This window comes from Bidens hawaiensis, unplaced genomic scaffold, assembly GCF_021521415.1.
Source record: "Bidens hawaiensis isolate Kalapana, Puna unplaced genomic scaffold, B.hawaiensis_p1.1 tig00026004_1, whole genome shotgun sequence".
In the NCBI taxonomy this organism is placed as follows: Eukaryota; Viridiplantae; Streptophyta; class Magnoliopsida; order Asterales; family Asteraceae; genus Bidens; species Bidens hawaiensis.
In genome coordinates, this window is record NW_027494183.1 from 234,137 (window position 1) to 251,710 (window position 17,574).

Consider the following 17,574-nt stretch of genomic DNA (forward strand, 5'->3'; position numbering starts at 1 on the left):
CTATATTATTTTTGCGTAATGTTTGTTTTTTGTTGCAATTTTCATTATTGTTTACATAGTAGAGATGTTGGTCTATTAACCTTTATTTTATTTTTTTTAAACCATCCATAGTCGATGGCGTTTTGAAGATTTTTGAGGCCAAATCACCGGGCCACACCCCCTCCCCCCTTCGTTTTGGGTTTGGCGTTTTGAAGAAAGCGTTTCCAACAAAACGATAAGAAGACATGGATTTTGAGGGTTTTGTGAGATAGGCGTTTTGGAGTCTTTTTTCCCACTACACCCAAAATGCTCAAAAGCTGACTTTGCGTCACATGGCGTAAAATGTCCGGGGTATACCTAGTTTTGAATACGCATGGTCTTATTATCTACTAACGTTTATTTGGTATGGGGCCTAATCAAATAGGCTCAATATTTTGGAAATGGAAAGACAATAAGGTTGGAATATTTAATGCAATACATAGTAAATATTTGAACAACATACGAGACGAAGTGATAAAAGACTATGCATAGTGGGAGAGTTTTGGTAGGCGTTTTGGGGCCAAAATGCCACCACACTGCCCCCCCCCCCCCCCTCCTAATATTTGCTGGCATTTTGGGTGTCGAAGTTATATACATAACTTTGAAGATGAGGCGTTTTGTGAGAGAGGGAGAGAGAGAAGGGTTATGATTATAAGATAGTTGTGAACATTTTCACACGACTCCATCTCAATTTAGTTTGGATCCCGTTAAAATATCTCAACAATACTTATGGCAAGCTTGAAACAAGAGGAAGCCAGCCCAGTATGTATATCAAAGGGATACAAACATCTTGTAGCGAACCTAAATGCAAATAAAGTCGGATAATATATTGTCGTCTCGGCTGTTTTGGAGGCATAAAGCAAAATAAAAATTTGGAGCCTTTATCCAAACTTAATTAGCTTAAATCTTCCTTTATTCTGCTTGTTTATAAGACTTTAAATTTCCGACTAAAGCATTCGGTTTATATCTTCCTCAATTGAACAATTTTCTTCTCTAGTTTCGTAATTCTTGATCTCAAATAAGCAAATGCTTGAGAAACGATATATGTTTGAAACTCTGAAACTATTTAATCACTACCGGCTGACCTTTGGGGGCTTTTAGAAACAATCTGCTTTCGTTTTGTTGAAACGTTTACGGTATATAGGTTCAGAAACGATTTTCATTTAAAAGTAGGCATGATTTCTGATTCTTTGCAAGACTTGATTCTCCAATCGACATTTCGATTCTCTATTCTCCAACCGGCCATTTGATTTCTGCATTCAGCCCTAAGCCCCTAACTAACACTCAATGGAAACCAGATAACATAGATCACACCCTTCACAAGACAACTCGAGACGCCAACATGCCCAAACTAATATTAAAAAAATGGGGCCTAAAAGTCATGCTTTAGTTGACCGACCCTTCAACTGCACTTTTGAACCACCTTTCACGTGACCATAACACGTAGTCTAATATAGCTTACATAAAATAATGTCTAAAAGTTGAACTTCATTTGATCTTAATGAGCGGACAAATCCCACATTGAAGTTCAATTTAGTGATGAATGGATAGGAAGATTAACTAACCGCCTGGCATATTAACCAGTCGATTTTAACCTTTTCTACCATAATAAGCATTCGTGTTATCCATTCAACAAAGTTGTCACTGTAGGGTTGGGATAAATTTACAACTGTAAAGTATAAACAGAATATGATCCAACACATATATCACTGATGATCACTGAACCCAATCTAGACAGGGGCACCAGCCTGTTGCAGCCATGGCAACAAAGAACATACAACAAAATGAATGTGACTTGCATGATCAATAGCGCGCAAATGTTTGTAACCTCAAGGAAGAAAAGGATTATGTGACGGGCATGCCTCTCTCTGCTTCCTGTAAGCCCTGATTAAACATATTATCATATCATTATTAATATTAGTATTTGCTTCTAGCAAGCCAAGTATTGGATCAAACACTAGCATAGATAATGAATCATTCTATTCACCTAGTGGCACTAGATCCGCCGAGTGCAACCATTCCTAAAACAATGAAGAGGAATGGAATTCGAATCAATGCTTTGCTCTTAGTTCCTCCTTGACTCCTTGGGACCCCGGTTCTCACCACTCTTGAATATGTACCTCTTGTTGAATATTTGCCTGTTGTCGCGTATAATCAATATTATTTATGGAATGAGCAATATCAGAAACCAATAACCTAAACCGAACCAAAAACCAATGTTGCAAAAGTTGCTAGGCGGTCCCTAGGCGGCCGACCCACTTGGAGGGAGTACTCGGGGAGTACTTGGACATGATAAATATAAAGAAAATTAATTTTTGGGTAATATATTAATACCCCAAGTTTGGTTTTGGCTATTAACCGAATCGAAAACTGACAAACTAACCGAATAAACCTAACTGAATAACCGAATAAACCTAACTGATTAACCGAATAAATCGAACAAATTAACCGGAAACGGATTGGTTAATAAAATAAATTAACAATGACTTCGGTTTCAGTTTAGCCTAATAACCGAACGAAACTAAACCGTGCACTTAAAACAACTTATTCCACCCTAATCATAAGATATGAGTCCACTAATTATAATCAGTTTGACCATAACTTCTCTTATAGTTCCTAATTGCTTGATGTTTGACCACAATTCCATATCAACATATTAATAATTTAATTTAATATGATCGATGTAAACCTACCGGACTGTAAGCATGCGTAAGCTTCAGAAATCTGTACAAAATGATAACATTAACATTAACATTAACATTAACATTAACATAAATATAATAATAAATTGAAAGCAGTGAATGAATAAATTAAAAGTACTAGTTTGAAATTGGATTCAGCGATGGGTTTTTGGGAAACGGGGACCCGATCCGGATGAGTTTCCCATGCCTTTTGCTTGTAAGCTGCTTTCAGCTGAATATGGTAGTGAAATTAGGGTTTAGTGTGTGTAATAATAATAATAATAAGATTGTACCTGTGATGATGAAGGTGATGAATTGGGAGGAAAGCCTAATAATACTCTGGCTTCGTCTCCAAGCATCTTCTTCTTCTACGGTTACGGTTGGTTGTTTCTAGCGCTCTGTAATTTAACTGTCGTGTCGTCATAACCACCAAATTTTCAAACATAGGGGGTGTTTGGGATTCTAACGCCATGTTGTTTTTTTTAAGGGTAGAAAGGAAATAAACCTGATTATAGTTTATGAAGTGATTAAATTGATGTTTTTTCTTAATAAATTATCTTTTAAAAAATGGGCTAATTACTAAGAATAAAAAGCCAAATTACAATATTACTCACTTAAGAACATAGTTATCATTTTCTTTCCTCTAATTTCCTTTCAACTTAAAAACACACCTAATTAAAAAAAATTGCATTTCCTTCCCTTCCCTTTCTTATCCTTCCGTCTCATTTCCTATTCTTTCCTTGGTTAAAAAACTCAAGAACAAGGCATTATTTTCCTCTCCATATAACTTATGAAGACGAATAAGTCATTTTTTCTCCATTTTAGTGTTTGAGAACTAATAAGTTCTTATAAGTTTCTCCTTATTAATAAGACTAAAAAAATATGTTTTGAATAAGTTTGGATATCATAACTTATCTTCTTATAGTTTTAAAATATTATTTCCACCCTTATTCCACCATCTCCTTAACACATCCAAACACCTTTTTTTAAAACTTATTGACTTATGTTAATCCAAACATTTTTTTAAAACTCCTTATCAAATAGTCACAAGAACTTTTCAACTTATCACAAAAGTTCTTTTCACCTTAAATAAGGAATCCCAAACACACCCATAAATGTGAGTCGGTATTTAATTTATATTGGATTTTTTATATTCAAATCGATATAATTTAACTTTCTTTGTGTTTTTTTTTTTCAGCCACAAGTAAAAAATTTTATTAACTACCAAACGGTATTGCAAGAAACTAATCATCCGGGATCGTATAACCACCCGATGGTATTTACAAACAACACTAGTTACACTACATACAATCGAAAATGTGTTCATCATAACACTTACAAAATAAAATATTTGTCACTTCAAGCATCGTCTCCTTTCAATTTAAGGTTTACAACAAATTTAACACTGATCTAATTCGTAAAGTATGGACTAGCACTACGGACTAATACTCATGTCTCGTTCAAATATACATGAATTAACTTTGTATATTGAAGAGGTATGTACCCGCCTCAACACCGAGCGAGGCGGGTCAACCCACAAGATATGGACAAGAGGCTTGAAATCAAGACATTATGAAGGCACAAAGCCAAAACCTACGTGCATGGCGCATATCACATATGCTCACGCATATCACATATGCTCACGCATATCACATATGCTCAGGCATCATATGCTCAGGCACCACAGATGCTCAGGCATCACACATGCTCAGGCATCACATGCTCAGGCATCATATGCTCAGGCACCACAGATGCTCAGACATCACATATGCTCACGCATCACATATGCTCAAGCATATCACATATGCGTATGTCGCATCCGCGCGTGGCGCATACCACATGCTCGTGCATATCACATCTGCGCATAAAACATCTGCGCGTGAGAATAAAGAGAAGACCTCGCGCATCCTCAGGATAGGCGCGTATCACACATGCACATGATCAACCTCGTCCTTATCCGAATCAGGATTAGGGCAACCTTGATTGTACACGTCAGACAACCTTCCAGAAGGTATCTTTTTAAGGAATAAGAATATGCTGATGTTGACAGCTGCCAATGAAAGGTGGACAACTCAGCAAAACCCATGTGCTACCACGTGGTTATAACCAATGAAAAAGCACCAGGTGTCCCAAAGGACACGTGGCGCAAAGCAACTGGAAGAGGCCAACAAAGCCCTAATTGGGTCTGAGCCCAATCATTGGAAACCCTAGCACTATAAATACCATATCAACTCCACAAGGAGGGGACACACAATACCATCCAATTACAGACAATTACACAGTATTCAGCTATTAAGCAATACATTCCAAATTCCTTACTCTCATATTATTATCTTCTCCTACAAACACTTATTCTCACACCGGAGGGTTACCCCAAAGAGGACCCCTCTGTCCCTTTCTGAGGGGTAAGTTTACGGTGCTGTTCATTTTGTAGGTGGAAGAACCCAGATCCAAGAGAACCATCGGTGAAATAGCATAATCACACCCGAGGAAAGTAGATCGTCTACCAGTGAGTCGATTCACGTTTCTTCATTGGCGCCATCCACTGTTACAACGGCTACAAGATCTCATCAGATCTCTACAAAAACAAATTTTCACCATGGTTTCTGGCGTTCGTAACGTTGATCAAGTTCTGGAGGATATTGAACGTGAGGATGTTAATGAGGGACAGCAGTTTCTGAGGGTGTCGCGTGATTCTACGCGCGCCACCAGTAACCGTCCCTTCATCACAACTCCTCATGACCAGACTGAAACTCCTCCAGACGATCTCACGTTACAAAATCTTGCCGGCGCGAAACAAAAAGGGCCAATGGGTCCAGAAGATGAAACCAATGATCCCAAAGAATGGCTCATAAACGAGCAACGACGTCTAATGGACAAGTACAATGAGATGGTCAAACACAAAAAGACAGCCGACTTAACACAAAGGCTAGCGTTTGACAAGCAAAACGTTCATGGAACAAAAAGGGCGCGCGCGCCGGAAGATGGTCATTCTGTTCACACTGCACACACTGAGTTCAGTGATGAAGAAGTGCACAGCATGAGGAAGACGCGAGATACTCATGCAGGAGGCTCACAGCTCCGCGCGCACGTAAACATGGCGCCTGGAGCCAAAGCCGATCTGGATCTGCACATACCATACAGTCCACCAGTTAGAGGGCAGGTGGACGTAACCACACCGTACAGACCAGCCATCTTGGTGAAACATTCAAAGTTCACCGAGCGCATCGCGAAGGCCCCTATTCAGCACAAAACCAAGATGCCAAGTGGTTTGGGCAAATATGACGGCACAACAGATCCAGAAGATTTCTTACAAGGGTTTTACAACACTGGAAACCTAGAAAGCTGGACGATGCCAACATGGTGTCACATGTTTGCTCGCTGCCTCACGGGCGCGGCGCGTGTCTGGTTCGAGAGCTTGCCGACCGGGCATATTGATGGGTTCGAGGAACTATTGGAAAAGTTCCAAGCCCACTTCGTACAGCAGCGCAGACACACGCGCGACCCTGATGACATCATGCACTGCGTGCGCAAGAATGATGAAACGATTGAAGACTACATAACTCGTTTCAATCAGGAGTCTCTGGCAATCGGAGGTATCACTGAGCAACTCTTGCGCGTGGCCTTTATACAAGGCGCGCGCAGTGATCAACTCCGCCGAGCTCTCGTAAGCAGAGATGGCATGCCAACCACTTGGGCCAAACTAATGGAAGCATCGCGAGTCTTCGCGAGAAATGAAAAACAAATTGCCCAAGATAGGGCAAGAGAAAGAGCGCATCAAGCTGAGACACCGCGCAGCAACGAAAGAAGGGGCAAACAGAACTCTGTATGGTCCAGGTTGCAACCAACCATTTTTTCTTCCGCAGAAAAGCAGGCGCAACCAAGCTCACCCCAGCCCCAAAAAGACGTTCGTAATCGCGGGGAGGGTGACAAGAGGGAAGGCGGCAGAGATCCTAACAGACCTCTGCCAAGAATATGGACTCCCCTCACTAAAACGCCTTCACAGGTGTTAAGCACTGAGAATGTCCAATTCAAAAGCCCCAAGCCACTACACTATAAGGGACCATCAGACAGTGGCAAGTACTGTGAGTTTCACAAGTCCACAGGACACAACATTGATGCATGCCACCATTTAAAGGATGCAATTGAAAAAGATGTGAAATCAGGCAAGCTGGCTCACCTGGTAAAAAACTCAAGACCAGAAAATGAACAACCAGGAGCCTCAGCCAGCAAAAAGTACAAAAGAATCTGTTTAGCCGAGGGAGGAAGGCAAGGGAAAATATCAAGAAAGAGAAGCGCGCAAATCCAAGGAGATTGGCGCGAGCAACAAGTCATCTTCCCAAGAATCAGGGGAGGCCCTTCCATCAGCAGCCCTCTTGTCATCACTACACACATTGCTCATTATGAAGTGTCAAAAGTCCTGGTGGACACTGGCAGCGAATCAGACATAATGTATGAGCAGTGTTTCAGGAAACTGGATCCGGCAGACCAAGCAAGGCTTGAAATTGTGAATGCACCGATCTCTGGTGTTTCAAATGAAATCATTCATCCCCTAGGTCAAATACAATTTGAACTAACCATGGGGGATGAGAAACACAAGCGAGCCGAAGTTGTCAACTTCTTGGTCTTGCCCACCACTTCTTGCCACAATATGATCTTGGGTAGGGGAACGATTGCCCAATTCAACGCCATACCGTCGCCAGCGCACGGCGCGTTGGGGTTCCCAACACCAATAGGTGTAACTTTTGTATACCGAGATCATTTGTGTGCAGTGACAAGTACTCCGCGGGAAGGGAGAATGAAACTTCCAATGGCAGACAACGCGCCAGAGGAATGGATTCTCAACCCAAAATTCCCGGAGCAGACAATCACAATTGGCGCTACTATATCAGACGACACGAGGTTGAGAATGAAAAGATTGCTCACAGCATATATGTCGGTCTTCGCGTGGCAACACTCTGATATGACTGGGGTTCCGCTAGACCTGGCGCAACATTCTCTCAACACGTTCAAGTCTGTAGAGCCAATTGTTCAGAAGAAGAGAGTCATGGGGGATGAGAAGGCGAGGGCCATGAATGAGCAGGTTGAGGATCTATTGCGCGCAAACATCATCCGCCCGATACGATACCAGACATGGGTAGCCAATCCTGTGATGGTAAAGAAAAGTAACGGGTCATGGAGGATGTGCATTGACTTCAAGGACCTCAACAAAGCATGCCCAAAAGATTGTTACCCCCCTCCCAAACATCGACGCAAAGGTGGACTCTGTGGCTCCATTCAAGCTCAAATGTTTCCTGGATGCCTACAAGGGCTATCACCAGATTCAAATGGCACCACAAGACGAGGACAAGACCGCATTCAGAACCGACAAGGGTGTTTTTTGTTACACAAAAATACCCTTTGGTTTGAAGAATGCGGGAGCCACCTATCAAAGACTTATGGATGCCGTTTTCAGCGAGCAAATTGGAAGAAACCTAGAAGTCTATGTGGATGATTTGGTGATCAAAAGTAGGGAGGAAAAGCAAATGCTCAAAGACATCGAAGAAACCCTTGGGCGCCTAAAGGAAGTTAACATGAAGCTCAATCCGAGCAAATGCACTTTCGGCGTACTAGAGGGAAAATTTGTAGGTGTAATGGTCACCAAGGATGGTTTCAAGGTGAACCCTGAGAAGGTGGAGGCCATCCTTGACATGCCCTCGCCATCCACCATGAAAGAAGTCCAGAAGCTGAATGGTAGATTGGTTTCAATCAACAGGTTCCTAGCGAACCATGCAAGCAAATCTACCCCATTTGTCAACACATTGAGGAATTGCTTAAAGAAAAGCCAATTCAAATGGACTCCTGAGGCCGAGCAAGCTTTCAGTGAGATAAAAGAATGTTTGATAAATCTGCCCGCGCTCACAGCTCCACTTCCTGGTGAAACTTTGACATTGTACTTATCAGCAGGAGAGCGCGCCATCGGCGCAGGATTGTTGGTGGATCGCAAGGGAATCCAAACGCCAATATACTATGTGAGTCGGGTGCTGACAGATCCTGAGACGCGCTACTCCATCATGGAAAAGTTAGTTTTGTCACTAACACACGCGTCGCGCAAGCTTCATAGATATTTCAATGGTCATCCCATTGAAGTTCTGACTGGCTACAACATCCAGCAAGCTTGCGGCGTCCCGCGCTCTCAGGAAGGCTGACAAAATGGGCGCTGGAATTAGGAGAGCACACGATCGCCTATAAGCCCCGTCCAGCAATAAAGGGACAAGTCTTGGCTGATTTCGTTGCCGAAGTCCCCGAAGGAAAATTTGAAGAGGCTCAGCGCGAGGTAGACCCTCCGCGAGCCAATGATGAAGAAAATGTGTGGAGATTATTCACCGACGGAGCTTCAAACAACGAAGGATCCGGCGCAGGCCTCAAGCTGGTGGATCCAGAGAATCAGGAATATACTTACGCCATCAGGTTGGACTTCAAGAGCACCAACAATGAAGCTGAGTATGAAGCCCTGCTGGCTGGCCTGCGCATCGCGCACAAATTCGGAGTTAAAAAGCTAGAGGCCCATGTTGATTCATACTTGGTAGCAGCACAGGTCAATGGCCTTTATGATGCCAAGGAGAACACAATGCCTCTGTATCTAGAGCAGGCGAAAAAGCTCATCGAGCAATTTGACTGCTTCAGAATCATTCATATTCCGCGCAGTGAAAACAAATCTGCTGACGCGCTGAGCAAGATGGCATCAACCAGCTTCGATCACTTTGGCAAAGATGCCAGGGTAGAAGTAATGAGCAACCCGTCGGTGGGAGCGAAGTCTGTCCTTGTAACTCATACAACCCCTTCATCATGGATAACTCCAGTAATGGAATTCTTGAGGGAGGGAAAAGTACCGGACGATCGCGCACAGGCGAGGAAGATAAGACACAAGTCGCAGAACTATGAACTGCTTGATGGTACATTATATCGACGCTCTTATCTTGGACCACTCATGAAATGCCTAGATGCTGAGGAAGCAAGCTATGTGATCAGAGAGATACACGAAGGAATCTGTGGAATACATGCTGGCCCGCGCATGGTGGTTGCCAAGGCAATGAGCGCAGGTTACTATTGGCCAGGCATGTACTTGGACGCTTTAAAAGAGATCCAAAAATGCAAAGCATGTCAGAGCTATGCGCCAAACACCATGCGGCCAAAGAACAACTTGATTCCGGTGACCTCCGCATGGCCTTTCCACAAATGGGCAATCGATATTGTGGGTCCCCTACCGCAAGCGCAAGGGCGAGTAAAATTTTTGGTAGTGGCAGTAGACTATTTTACAAAATGGGTTGAAGCCAAGCCACTAGCAAAAATAACAGCCGAAGCGATGAAGCAGTTTATTTGGAGCCACATCATATGCCGTTTTGGCTTGCCCATGGAAATTGTGAGCGATAATGGCAAACAATTCACTGACAAGAAGATATCAAACTGGCTCAAGGAATTGCGTATCAACCAAATCTTCACTTCGGTATACCACCCTCAGGGGAATGGCCAAGTGGAGCGCGCGAATCAAAGCTTGTTAAATGGGCTGAAGAAAAGGTTGGAGGGAGAATCCCATTCTTGGGTCGAAGAGCTACCTAATGTCCTGTGGGCACACAGGAAATTAAGCAAAACCAGCAACGGCGAATCCCCGTTCAGCTTAACCTATGGAACGGAGGCAATGATTCCAGCAGAAATTGGATGCCCATCCCATAGAGTGCTCATGATGAGCAAGATTGATAACGAGCGCGAAAGAAGGTTGAATCTAAACTTACTTGAAGGGCGCAGAGAGGCGGCTATCATCAGTGAAGCCAAATACAAGAAAAAACTGGAAAAATATTACAACCAGCGTGTGAAAGAATGCCACTTCAAGAAAAATGATTTTGTCCTTCGAAACAATGAAGCTAGCCGCGCGATACCCCCGGGAAAAATGTCCCCCAATTGGGAGGGACCTTATCAAGTTGCGGAAGAATTGGGAAAAGGCGCATACGCTTTAAAAGATTTGAATGGAAAGAAGATCCCGCGCGCATGGAACGCGGCACAGCTTAGAAAATGTTTCATGTAAAAAATGTCAAGTTTGTAATCAAGGCTTTTTAAGCCATTATGAATAATGATAAGCGCTATCTTCTCTTAATGTGGATTCTATTACCTTTTGCATATATGTTTCACACTTCCCTTTATTAATTTTGAGCAATATGACAACATTGTATTGACATCAAAACGAAATAAAAACGAAGTAAAACATACATGCGCGAGCTTCAAGCTCAAACGCGTTAACGAGTCTTAACTCTAAAACGTCAGGGCCTTAGCCCAATTCTATTACCTTTTACATACATGTTTCACACTTCCCTTTATTAATTTTGAGCAATATGACAACATTGTATTGACATCAAAACGAAATAAAACGAAGTAAAACATACATGCGCGAGCTTCAAGCTCAAACGCATTAACGAGTCTTAACTCTAAAACGTCAGGGCCTTAGCCCAATAATGTGAGCCTTAGCTCAAATCACTCACAACATCCATCCTACATACTGCGCAGCCTGACCATAAAAATACCTAAACACGACTAAGGCAAAACAAATGCCAAAACATAGTTGTTAAGGTCTCAGGTCGAGGTCGCGCTTGCAATTGTAATGGATATCTGAGCAACACATATTGATACGTAAAGGCTAAAAAAATCATAATTCCATATAATAAATGCGCGATAACGTCGCGCAAAAGAGGAATAATGAAAACGCCTAGGCACGTGTCAACATAAACAAGATATGGCAAAATCACTTACAATATGACAAGGATTAAGTATAATAATTTCCTTACAACCTTGTTCTTATTTCAACGTGCAAGCATATCTTATATTCAACAAGCAAACATGCAATATAAAGAGATGAATGGGGAATGCGCAAGATGCGAAGAAGGGAAAAACAAAATTTCATTCCAAAGCATTGAAATTTACAAGTTTACAAGATGATAAGATACAAACTACAAATAAAAATAAAAAACATGAAGGGCTTCTCAAGTCTCCACGTCGACGTCAGCCTCTTCATAGTCATCATCATCGCCCTCAGCACCTGGCGCAGCCCGCTCCTCGTCATCTCCAAACTGACCATAGTCAAGTTCTTCGTCTTGAATGGATTCTTCTATCACAATAGTGTCAGGAGCGGATCCTTTGGCCACGCCAGAGCCGCTAGCAACGCCAGCATTCCCCGCGCCATCATCGCCGCCACCAGCCCCTTCGCACTCGTCAAGTAATTTCTTTAGCGCGCCGAGATCGGGCTGGTCAGCAAGCGCGGATATCTGCAAATCATAAGGAAAAATATGAGTACAAAAAGACTTGGAAAATAAGTCAAGGTAATCTCATTAAGGTTAAAATACCTGCGCAAGGATAGGAATGGGAGTATTCATATACTTCTCCCCCATCGCGGCCATGTCCGCGCAGGCAACGTCGCTCTGATAAGGGTACTCGGATGGGTTCTTCTTTAACATTCCATATTCATAGCCTTCCGTAAACCCTTCAGCTCGACCCACCAAGCGCGCGGCAGCATTGCAGTCCATCACAAGCGCCTGAAACTCGTCTGAGTATTTCATCGCGTAAGCGCAACGAGTCATGCCCTGTGAGATTAGCCATTGGCGATCCTGCGCGAGGGAAGCAACAGACGTCTCGAGAGCAGGAATCTGAGAGTTTAATAACTCAACAGTTTCCTTAGTCTGTTTCAGCTCCTCTTTGTCGGACGCTGCTGCCGCCAGGACTTCTTCTTTTTCCGCTCGCGCAAGATCGAGTGCTTCCTGGCTAGACGCTGCCGTCGCCAAGGCTTCGTCTTTCTCGGCCTGCGCGGCCGCCAGCTCCTTCTTCAGGCGCGCAACCTCACTCTCCAGCGATGATTTGTCAGTTATAGACTGGACAAGAGCTTGGTCACGCGCCTCCGCGTCCAGCTCCAAGTCGCGCACTCTACGCGCGTACTTGGCAGCGTCCGCCTCGGCCGCCTGCAGCTTCTCCCGCGCAGCCTGTAGCTCATGCCCGCGCTTAACGAACGCGGTGTTGGCACTTGCTCTGTTCTCACTGAGCTCTGCTTGGAGCTTCTCAGCTCTCTCTCGAGCATCAGAAAGATGCCAAGCAGATACTTTAGCCTCTTGCTTGGCTTCCACAAGAGCATCACGTACCTTTACGTAATCATAGCGAAGCTCTTGGGAGGCAGCAAAGAAAGCCGACCCAGCAAACAGATGGTCTTTGAGCAAGTCATCGCGAGCGCGGGCCTCCTAAAACCTCCTTTCAGCTGGAGGCACAGAATGAGCCCAGAAGTCCTCACACACACCCATGGACTGAAATGAGCTGTCCTCAGTAATGTTCCATCTCGGGCGGTAGATGTGATCGGCTTCCTGCAAACACAAAGTAATGATCTAAGTCATCAAAACACTAATATGAAAGTCCGCGCAGCGGAGCAAAAACGAACTTATACCTGCGGGGACGAATCAGAAAAGTTAGCGGCAGGCCCACGAGAAGACGGCACCGCGAAATCTTGTGGAGCTGCAGGGCTGGCGCGGCCGCTGTCGGAGCCTTCAGCTTGAACCTCCTCATCCTCCTCTGAAACAGGCCTTTTCTCCTGCGACCTAGAATCAAAATCAGTCTCGCGAGGAGAGCTGTGCGCAGGAGGAGGTGAGGGAGGTCTCGACGCCGCCAGATCGGCGCGTAAAACGGCCTCCTGCTCCTTAGTAATCCCGATGAGGGGAGATTCATCGCTTGCAGGAGCAGGAGCAGAGCCAACGGCGCTGGCACCAGCGCCAGGAGTGCCGCCAGCAGCTTGTACGCCAGCTACGACTTCTATGAAAAATCAACAAAAAGAAATGGTTCATGACTTGATCTCAAAGAAAAAAGTCAGAAAATAAAAGCACAATACGTACCTTGGCGCAACTCCGTTCGCGAGGCAAACATCGCCATGAAGTCCATTCTACCCTTTTTCGAGGGTAAAACAGGGGACTTCGAAGCGACCTCCGGCGCAGCCTCGTCATCTTGTTGCGCTTGAGGTTGATCCACCAAGGTCGCCGGCTCTACAAACATTTGAGTGAGCGAAGATTCATCAATAATTCTATCAGAATCGCGCTCAAAGAACAGTAAAAGATAAGCAAAGGATAAGCAAAGTATACCTGTCGAAGGCGCAACGCCGCTTCCCTTTTCCACCGCGCGAAGGGAGGAGGTAGTAGCACCATACCTCGTGTGGACAGGAGGTCTGCCCACTTTTTGAGGCAAGGAAGACAAGGAAAACTTGGGGGGAAATTCCTGGGTTTTCTCAAATCCCCTCGCCTGAGTAGGAGGATCCTGAGCAACAGGGGCAACATCTTTCTTCTGTTTCTTACTGGCCCCTGCGCCAGTTTTCCCCTTAGCTTTACGCTTTAGTTGGGGCGCCTCCTCCTCCTCCTCCTCTTCCGCGAGCTCCAGCTCGTAGTTTTCGAGCGCATCTACAATACACGCAACAGAAGTGTTAGCAAAATTTGGTATTATAAAGGCAAATGCATAAGTACAAAGGCTTACCAGGCGCATCGCTGTCAAAGAGAAATCCCAGATCAACAGGGATGAACATGTCATCGAAGCGATCGGGGAAGCCAACCTCCCCAGCGCCCAGCGCGACGGAGCCACCCTCCATATGCTCATCATAGGCGGCGTGGACATACTCCTTGCTGACTGCACAAAACAAGTCAAATGATATCAGCAAAAAGAATTATATTCGCGCAGAAGTAATGCAACGAGATTAACATACACAGGCCGTCAACTTGGATAACGGGCTCAGTCGCGCTGTCAGCCCACCTCCTGCTCATACCGACCCCCACCAGCGCCTCCTCACAAATTTTCTTGGCGGGGGATGGTTCGGCAGTCAACTTTTTAACCCAGGCGCCAGTTGGGTTCTTGAAGACACCCACATCCGCAGGAGCAGAAGAGATCGCGCGCATGGTCATGCGGATGGGGATTACACCAGCCCTGATGTAAAAAAACCTCTCAGACCAGTCATGAAGGCTCTTGAATGAAACAGTGGAGCACTTGACCTTCTGACTGCGAGGAATAAATGAGAACCAAGAATCTTGGATCTTGGGCTTATAAAAAAACTGAAAGCGCCGAGGGGTGGGCTCCTCGCGCTGAGATTTGCACATGAACTCAAAATGAGTCATGCGCACGAGTCCAAACGGATGGACTTGGGATATATGAATCCCATAAAACCTAAGCACCGCACCCACAAACCTTGTCATCGGGAGACGAAGGTTGCAGTGGGTGAAAAAATGGCAGTAAAGGGATATATAGCCGGTAGGCGGGTCCGCCGCCGTTTGCCCGGCCCCAGGCAACATGCAGCCAAACTCAGGGAGAAAACCCTGAGAGGCGATAAGGCTGTCAAAATCGGACTGCCTAAGTTTGCAGGGGATCTCATCCCACTTCTTCACGGCCTTGGTCCTCCCTACCTCCTCCGATGAGGCCTCAGCAACCCTCTTCCCCTTGCCGGTCTTCTTCAATGTAGACATCACTAACGATTTAACACGGCGATTGATGGGGGAGATTATGTTGTCTGAGCTATCAGACATACAACTGTGACAACGAACAAAGGATGCTTCTGAAGAACAGGTATCTGGAAGCAGAACAAAGGTAATCGGAATACAAGGAAAGAAAGGAAAGCTTTGAATAAAACAGCAAAGAAGATGAAGAAATAAAACTCTAAGGGCTGGCTTTTATAGGCCCAGGAGAGAGAAAAATTGGTGCTGATCGGACTTCACGCGCCCCCACTCGCAGGTGTAAACCAACGCGAGCGCGACACGTGTCCCTGACACTGTGCGAGGGGACACGAAAAGAAACGATACAGCTGCTGCCAGAGTTCACGCGCCACCACTCGCAGGAACGGACCAACGCGAGCGCGACACGTGTCCCTGACACTATGTGAGGGGACACGAAAGGCAACTGTAGCACCTCGAGCACACGAAAGGTCTGACACGTCTCCATCACTGACGCATGTCAGCAACAACCAACCACGTACAGGGACGATTCATTTTCAAACAAAAGGATAGAAGTTCGCGCAACGAGGAATAATAAGAAGAAAAAGACAAACCCCTACTAAAAGAGCAAACTATTAAGTCTAATATCTATCTTACCTCGCTCGCGCGAGACAAGACACACATTAGACTGGGGGGCTTGAAGAGGTATGTACCCGCCTCAACACCGAGCGAGGCGGGTCAACCCACAAGATATGGACAAGAGGCTTGAAATCAAGACATTATGAATGCACAAAGCCAAAACCTACGCGCATGGCGCATATCACATATGCTCACGCATATCACATATGCTCATGCTCACATGCTCAGGCATCATATGCTCAGGCACCACAGATGCTCAGGCATCACACATGCTCAGGCATCACATGCTCAGGCATCATATGCTCAGGCACCACAGATGCTCAGACATCACATATGCTCACGCATCACATATGCTCAAGCATATCACATATGCGTATGTCGCATCCGCGCGTGGCGCATACCACATGCTCGTGCATATCACATCTGCGCATAAAACATCTGCGCGTGAGAATAAAGAGAAGACCTCGCGCATCCTCAGGATAGGCGCGTATCACACATGCACATGATCAACCTCGTCCTTATCCGAATCAGGATTAGGGCAACCTTGATTGTACACGTCAGACAACCTTCCAGAAGGTATCTTTTTAAGGAATAAGAATATGCTGATGTTGACAGCTGCCAATGAAAGGTGGACAACTCAGCAAAACCCATGTGCTACCACGTGGTTATAACCAATGAAAAAGCACCAGGTGTCCCAAAGGACACGTGGCGCAAAGCAACTGGAAGAGGCCAACAAAGCCCTAATTGGGTCTGAGCCCAATCATTGGAAACCCTAGCACTATAAATACCATATCAACTCCACAAGGAGGGGACACACAATACCATCCAATTACAGACAATTACACAGTATTCAGCTATTAAGCAATACATTCCAAATTCCTTACTCTCATATTATTTTCTCCTACAAACACTTATTCTCACACCGGAGGGTTACCCCAAAGAGGACCCCTCTGTCCCTTTCTGAGGGGTAAGTTTACGGTGCTGTTCATTTTGTAGGTGGAAGAACCCAGATCCAAGAGAACCATCGGTGAAATAGCATAATCACACCCGAGGAAAGTAGATCGTCTACCAGTGAGTCGATTCACGTTTCTTCATATATGAAAGAAAAAGAAAAGTTCAATATAAAAAAAGATAAGACAAATATAAATTGATTGAATAGATATATAACTGAAGAATGAATTTTGGAGAGTTTTTAAAGGACGAAGAATTTTTAAAGGTATAAATAATTTTTTGTAATCGTTTGAACATTTTTTTTATTAATGAGACGTAAGGTATAAATGAATTTTTGTTATATTACGCTATTACAATCTTACAGGAATAACTGTAAAAATAAATTTTAAAAATTAAGATTAAGAGGGTTTTAAAAATGAATTCTAGATTTAAGTAATTTATGTGTAACACATTGTCCGGCATCTTCGGTGAGATAGGCACGTTACATGTAAATAACTAGATAAATCTGGATAAGCTTAGTTTGAAATACGCCTATACTTTACCATGCTTAGGCAACACTACTTTTACCTTGACCGACTCAGGTAATGTAGGCTCATGCACGTTAACCTCAGGTAAATCAAACGTAGGTAATCGCCTGTTAATAGTTATAGACACACTTACTTTAATCTAAATGAATGAAAGCAACAATTTTAAATATATGCCATGAAATTAAAATAGCAACAGCATCACAAACATAAATACAAAGCGACTATCTATATATTAACTAGACGAGTAGAGTGTAGATTGACCCACATAAAAAACCGTCACATAAAAATGTATAA

The 17,574-nt window shown here is 44.2% G+C and overlaps 1 protein-coding gene across 1 annotated transcript; it reads right to left on the reverse strand.

The window, feature by feature from the left end:
• Nucleotides 1–1,711: 1,711 nt before the first annotated feature.
• LOC143572738 (protein CAJ1-like) lies at nt 1,712–3,118 on the reverse strand. The gene is made up of 5 exons (XM_077057814.1): nt 2,993–3,118; nt 2,839–2,931; nt 2,712–2,742; nt 2,006–2,156; nt 1,712–1,902 (listed from the first exon to the last, which is right to left on the reverse strand). Exons 1-5 carry the CDS (start codon nt 3,056–3,058, stop codon nt 1,848–1,850), a joined length of 396 nt encoding a protein of 131 aa, XP_076913929.1. The 5' UTR covers nt 3,059–3,118; the 3' UTR covers nt 1,712–1,847.
• Between the last annotated feature and the right edge of the window lie 14,456 nt (nt 3,119–17,574).

Coding starts and splice junctions, on each gene's coding strand:
- LOC143572738 (XM_077057814.1), bottom strand. CDS start 3,058: ATGCTTGGAGACGAAGCCAGAGTATTATTAGGCTTTCCTCCCAATTCA. Junction 2,743..2,838: donor CTGAATCCAATTTCAAACTA/GTACTTTTAATT, acceptor CATTTTGTACAG/ATTTCTGAAGCTTACGCATG. Junction 2,157..2,711: donor TTACGCATGCTTACAGTCCG/GTAGGTTTACAT, acceptor ACGCGACAACAG/GCAAATATTCAACAAGAGGT.